Source organism: Gavialis gangeticus, unplaced genomic scaffold (genome assembly GCF_001723915.1).
Source record: "Gavialis gangeticus isolate Ggan-Ray unplaced genomic scaffold, GavGan_comp1, whole genome shotgun sequence".
Classification (NCBI taxonomy): domain Eukaryota; kingdom Metazoa; phylum Chordata; order Crocodylia; family Gavialidae; genus Gavialis; species Gavialis gangeticus.
The window spans coordinates 140600249-140607093 of NW_017729032.1; the positions used below are offsets into that span (position 1 = coordinate 140600249).

The 6845-nt window shown below is 35.8% G+C and overlaps 1 protein-coding gene across 2 annotated transcripts in view; it reads right to left on the reverse strand.

The window, feature by feature from the left end:
* The window catches only part of TUBGCP3 (tubulin gamma complex associated protein 3), a 116640-nt gene that overhangs the window by 37921 nt on the left and 71874 nt on the right, over window positions 1–6845 (reverse strand). For both annotated transcript variants that reach the window (XM_019524888.1, XM_019524887.1), the window contains 2 exons: window positions 2068–2257; window positions 713–848 (listed from right to left, as the gene is read on the reverse strand). In XM_019524888.1, coding sequence (XP_019380433.1) covers window positions 713–848; window positions 2068–2257 — 326 coding nt within the window. The remainder of the gene's footprint in view (window positions 1–712; window positions 849–2067; window positions 2258–6845) is intronic.

The window sequence follows — 6845 nt, forward strand, 5'->3', positions numbered from 1 at the left end:
AAAAAAAAAAAAAAAAAAAAATGCTGCCTTTAGTTTAGTATGCATATGTTGTTGAAGAAGTCTTGCTCACTAGTCCCCAACATGCTATAAACAAACAGCAATAGTCTTTGCCAAAAAGTTGTCAAAAGGAGCAAAGGCTTCTCAGTTTGTGATTAATGTAACTTAGACAAGTTTCAGACCTAAGCACCATGTTTTCCACATTAAACTCCAACATCCAAAAGTCCCTTTGATACAAGGCTAGCACTTAAAATATTCACTGTTCACGTTCTTCATAATTCCATGCTATTAGTTACAAGAAAAGACCCCAATTTAAGGTCTCTTGAATAAAGTTTGCTTAGTTGGGAACCTGCTGTGTATTATACAGCTAGCATAAGGGATGATATGCCAGCAAAGGCTCAAGCACAACAAAACTTATACATAGGGAAGGCAACAGATAAATGAAAGGATGTGGTATAACCTCTCAACCAGCAGAAAAAAATTCACCTCAGCTTGACAGGTTGGGGAGATGCTTTGCTGGGAACCTCTAGCTGTACTGAAGCCAAGGTATGCTAGGTACACAGTACAAAGTGGTCTTAGCAGACTAAACAATGTAGCACAGCATGTACAAATTCTGAATATTCCCTTCAGGCTGACCCCCAAAAGAGCTTATTTTAGACTTTTTAAACTTAGAAAACTTTCACATCAGAAGCCAATACGGCCCAACCCAGCATACCTCTAGTAATCTGACATCCAGTCGTTTGAGGATCTCAGGATTGTCAAACTGTGCATTAGTTGCCCTGACAGCTGTTTCAAGGATTCCCGTCAGATTATGCTGGTACAAAGTTGTAGCTGGTCGAGCAAGCTCTGGCCTAGAGATTACAAAATAAATTCACTACATAAAAGTCTACAATGCTGCAAATTAGTAACTGCAGAGATTCCACAATTAAAGATTTCCCTCTTAATTTTACTTTCCAGATAGGGAATGATTACCCCCTTTCATTACCTGAACAACTGCAGAATGAATATGAAATAGTATTACAAGAAATTAAAATAAAAAAATTACTTCCCTACACAGAAGCTCAACTATCAAATGCTAGAATCCAAGAGTAATAATGAGTAAGATCCAAGCAATACTAGTATCTTAAAACCAATTTATAATTTTAATTATAGTAACATCCAAAATAAACAATAGTTCATTTGTATCTGAATTTATACAGCAGTTGCAAACCAGTAAGCCAGTCACTGTAGTTAGCAATTTTGAGATTTGCTGATACCGACCTTAAATACTTACACTTATTGAATATAACTAAAACATTAACAAATTCCATAATGATTCATTCCCGTCCCTCTCCTACTAGAAAGTTCCTCACCATTTATGCTTTAACTGCAATATTGATTCTATGCACCAACCTTACTTATTTTGCTACACACTATTTGCTTTCTTAAAAAGAAGAGGCAGGTACGTCGATATAAATGCTGGGCAAAGTTGTTTTTTTTAGCAAGTTAATGGAAGATCTATGATACACAATCTGCTCTATAGACAAAATGAGAGCTTCTTAATGGAATTTTTCTGTACACATTAAACATCAGCAACTTGACCAAAGTAGTTTGTAAAGTATGCTTTTAAAAAAACAAAAAACAAAACACAAACAAAAACAAAAAACAAAAACTCGATTTGGCATTCAAGGCAGCTGAAGTTAATTTAAGGTGTCAACTGAATTTCTAATTGTATGTGCAGTTAACATTTTATAAAAACATTTTGGTAAAAAAGTCAAAATATGTAGAAATGTATTTTTACACGAGTGATGAGTAGTGTTTTAAGAGTACTAGAAACTGAAATCTATTTACAGAAGTAGCACAGTTCAAGCGGTGGAAAGTGTAAGCATTCAAGGACATGCCAAGAAGTGGGAGGGAATAAGAGCAACTGAGTTTTAGGTCTCATAAGTCTACTGTTCTCAACTTGTACAGAAGAGAAGCAAATTCCAACCAACATTAAGAGTTCAAAAATACATATCTAGGACTGTTTAATTAACCATATAGAACAATAATGTTTTTCAACATAGCCTTCTAGATATCGTGCTGTCTTACTTAAGCAAGTCCATTAAGTGTCTTATAAAGTCGCCTTGACCAAGTAGTAAATAGCGCCTCATGGCCTGCATGTGCTCCAGTAAATTGTATTTTTTGTTGAGGACATCCAACAAGTATTTGCTGGTCTCAAAATAAGCTGCATCGATCTTTTCTTGAAATGCATTTTCTAAGTCTGTGAACAAGTCAGCAGCTGCAAATACAAAAGAAACCCCCACCCCCAAAAAAAAATCAAGATTAATGTACATCCTTAAGAGAAAGGCTGATAACAAATATATTCTACCCTAGCATTTCTGCAGGAGCGTTGGCTTTAAAACCTAAAATCCTACAAGACTCACAATAAAATCATGATGTTGGAAATATCCAAAATTAAAGGTGGCATGAATGGGAGCAGGGGGAACACAGAGGATGGACAAGACTGACAGACCCTAGTACTTATGCACTTCAAAATTGCAAAAGAATCCAAAATGAGAAAGGAGGCAGTAGTCCATTTTAGCATGACTGACATACCTACACCTGAAATACTATTATATGTGTTGCCACCATATCAAATTCCCCTTGACAGAATCTGTTGGAAATTCGAAGATTACATTTGTAAAGGACAGATTCAGACAAGTACGTATAGGTATTATGAAGACGACTCTTAAATCTCTAGTTGCAATGTAACATAATTAGCTTGCAGTCTTTTGGGGGGGGGGGGGGGCAGAGAATAGAAAGGGTGCAAAGAGTAACACCCTGGCAGATTGACAGGTGTAAAATGAACCAATTTTAGACACACTCTTGGTAAGCTGAAGAGTACACTACAATTCTAACTTGAGAAGTGGGGGTAGGATGGAATAGAAAATCCAACACCAGGAATAACTAATTTTGGGTCCCCAATTTGAAGGCACTCCTTAATATTACCCTGTGCCCCAACTTTAAGATGTGGGTTTAATATCATTCCCTCACTGCAGAGTGATATTCTGAGGATGAATAAACAAACATGCATCTGTGAAGATATCACAGCAAAGACGACCAAAGAAAAATTAAATAACCTGCTTTTTGAGCAGCGTTTGAACAATGCACAGAAAAAAGTAGCATGGTGCCACATATTGAATAATGGAAGTAAAACAAAAAAAAAAAATATATTAACTAGGTATTAAGTGAGCACTGTCCATTCAGTACCTTGATGAAACAGATTCTGCAGGAGGGGAGGGAGAGAAACAAAACAAAAACCCCTGATCCTGCAGTTAAAAACCATCATAATGTATACACATTATGGTGTTGAATAAAGGACACAACTTTCATTTTAATACAATCTAATTTTTGATCACTTGATTTTCCTGCCATAATAAAAGGTTCTGTTGATGTATTCTTACACACATCCCTGGGGTTCTCTAAAAAGCACACCAAAAAGCCACATTTCCAACATGTGGCATCATATCCTTATTAAAGAAATGAGTATAGACAAAGGCAAAACAGCAATTTGATCTGATATGGCAAGTGAGTGACCAACATAAGAATCAGACAACTGGAAGAAGCAGAAATGGTCAAAAGATACAAATGCAGTTGGCAAACTGACTACAAGATATCACCAAAGATCCCTATTCAATTCAATCTGTCCCCAGCATTAGAGACTGGCCTTCTAGCCACATTGTCACAACCTCCAGTTAACTTTTGATTATCTTCAAAATGAAGCCAAGGCTTATAAAGATCATCTGTTGCAACTTTTGAGCTCATGAATGCTGAAGCTGTTGGCTTTATTATAATTCCATGGTCAACAGTAGGCAGGGAAATCTTTATGGAGGAGTGAAGAGTTACATTAGGGGCCCCCAAGATCACGTGCCATGAAGTTCTGCGCCTGAGGAGAAACTCTTCTCTCCAGAGTGTTTTGAATCTAAGGGGCAAAATAAATACAGCTAACAAATCAACGAGGAAGACAACAAACTTTGAAGGTCAAACTAATAATGCATAATAATACCCATCTTAGATTGACAGCTTAAAAGAGTGCTCTCTTTGCTGAGTGCAAGGCACCTAGATGTGGGTTGCTGGAAAAGGAATGCACAGATAATACAAATATACATAGGTAGTTTATTTCTTTGATTTCTTCCTTCAATTTCACATACTAAGCTCATGTTCCAGTATTACAAGTCCAGTAAACTGAATGACTCGGTCTTCACTTCTAAACCTCCTCTAACGATACCTGCTCCACAGATTAAAATACCATGATTATTGCCACTATTTAAAAATAAATGTCAGAGCATGAGTGTGGACAGATGTAACAACTGAAACCAAGTAAAATACACCTGGAAACACTTCAAAAGGGAAACATCTGAGCTAGGGAGACATGCATATGGCCCTACCCTGCTCTTGGCTGGAATGTTTCAAAACACTGCTGCCTCCTCTAGTGATCAGACAGGAGGCACTAGAACTGCCTGCAGCAATATGCAGCTCCACTAAGCTACCCCTCTCCCTTCACATAGATGCAGGGGGACAGTGGAGAGCCAAGAGTATAAAGATAGGCAGGGGAGAAAAAAAAAAAGAGTGTGGGACAACAGGGGCTTCCAAATGCAATGGAAAATGCCATTTCCTGGACTAAACATGAGACTGGGAATTTGGAACACGACTTTCAACCCCAGGTTTGACCCTGTTCCAAGGTGACACAAAAGTCAATCGTAACTTCACTCTCTTCCCCTACCTATTAGGAAGTAGGGATATTTTCTTCTTACAAATGTGCAATTTCTTACAATTTGAGGACACATTTGCTTTTCCAAACAGAAACCAAGACAAAAACAAACTAGAGGTTAAACAGAATGCGACAGCTACAGTAAATATGGTTCCCTATCTCCACAAAATCAAAAGTCCTCCATTTTGTTGGCATGGACAGTAAGCAGCTTATAAAAGTGAAGCTACCTAATATTTTGCACAAGTCACACAGAAGATTACCAACTTATGTTCTAGGGCAGTAAGGCTTTCATGTTGTAGAAATGTCAGGCATACAAAAAGCTAAGTATACCAGCAGGAAAATTTATAATCTACTGGTATTGCTACCATAGACACCGAAATGTTACAAATGAAAATATCAAAAGTTAAAAATGCAAGTGACACTAGCTTTCTTTCCTTCCATATATCACTGGAAATAGATCCAGGAATGTTTTTTTTTTTCCCTACTGGCACATCCATACTTTCAGTAACATACATTAGGAAATGTATGATGTGGTAGATTTATAAATTAAAAGAAAAGATAATACATCTCTCTCTCATTCTTCTTCAGTTACAACTTTAAAAAAATTATACACGAACATATTTATCATAATGATATTCTACACAAAGTAAATCTCTATGACACTAAAAGCATACAATTTTGCCTGGCCCACAGTTTTATTGGCACACTGTTTTCAACAATTTATGCCTGAATTATAAAATTTTGAGCAAGTTATCTAATTGGACTTGCATTTAGCAAAATTTTAAGAAACACCAAGTACCTAAAATAAGTGAATATGACAGAGTGATAAATACAGCTTATCAACATTTGCCAATATTTTCATTCATCTAGAACTTGCTTGGATGCAACACATTCCAGATAATACTTTTCTCTGAAAAGTACAATGTTAGAACAGGATTGGTGATTTTACCCCTACCAATAAACAAACTAGAATTGAGATGACACATCACATACTCATACATAAAGTTGTCTTTATATTATTTAAATCCATATCTTCATAACATCTTAGCTACAACAAACTAACTCAGCATCTCCTGATACATCATAATTTGTTTAAAGATGACTTAGCTTTACATACAAGTGTAACATATTAACCATTTCTAAGGCTCTGTACTACACTCATTAAGTAGCATATTTTGAAATGGAATATGGTTTGATGTCTGACTGCATTTTCATAATACACTAAGCTGTCACATTCTCTTATTTCCATACATTAATGCCAATATAAAATATACAAATGAAAATTAAAGCAATAAAAAGCCCCCCACATATGGCCAAATAAAGATACAAGGACAAAAAACACAGGAATCCAGAGTTAAGACTAAAAGTCCTTCCTTACCTCACCATATTATTAACTGCATTAAGGGGATCACAGAATAGTGAGAGATTACACAAAAAGAAATATACAAGTGCAGGCATAATAGGGTTGATTAGAACTTAAGTATCACCAGCAACAGATTTTTCTTTTGTTGGGTAAGTAACCTCATAAATACAAAAGAATACAGAAGTTTTTGTATAGCTATAGTATATTAAAGAATAAGGGCCACAATTTTGGCAAGACAAAATAACGCAACTACAATGGAAACAAGTTAAACTGCTGTTTGAAAACATTTAAATATATTTTAATGCCCAAGAACTCCACAATAGAAAGATGCATTTATTTTGTTAATTAATATAACTTTAAAGTCAGTCTTAATTCTCCTGTATAAACGATCAATCTATTTGTGTGGGTCTTCTATATGGTAAGAAGAAAAGAGATTTAGAAAACAGGAAAAATGTGACCATGAAACCCATGCAAATAGGCAGGAGAGAAAATATAGTAAAGGACTGGGTCTCATTTTTTTCCTGATATGCTTTCAAATGACTAAATCTATCTTAAAAAGGCATAGTACAAAAGGGGACAGAATACCATATTGCCAGGAAATGAAGAAAGAGTTGTAACACCCACAGACACTCCTGAAAAGGAGTTGAAGGGAAAGACACAAGACTTAAAGTTGGTATGTTCACAGAAGTCCCTTATAGGAATGTGATTTTATAACAAAATTATGAAACACTGTTTCTGAATTTGTTCCACAAC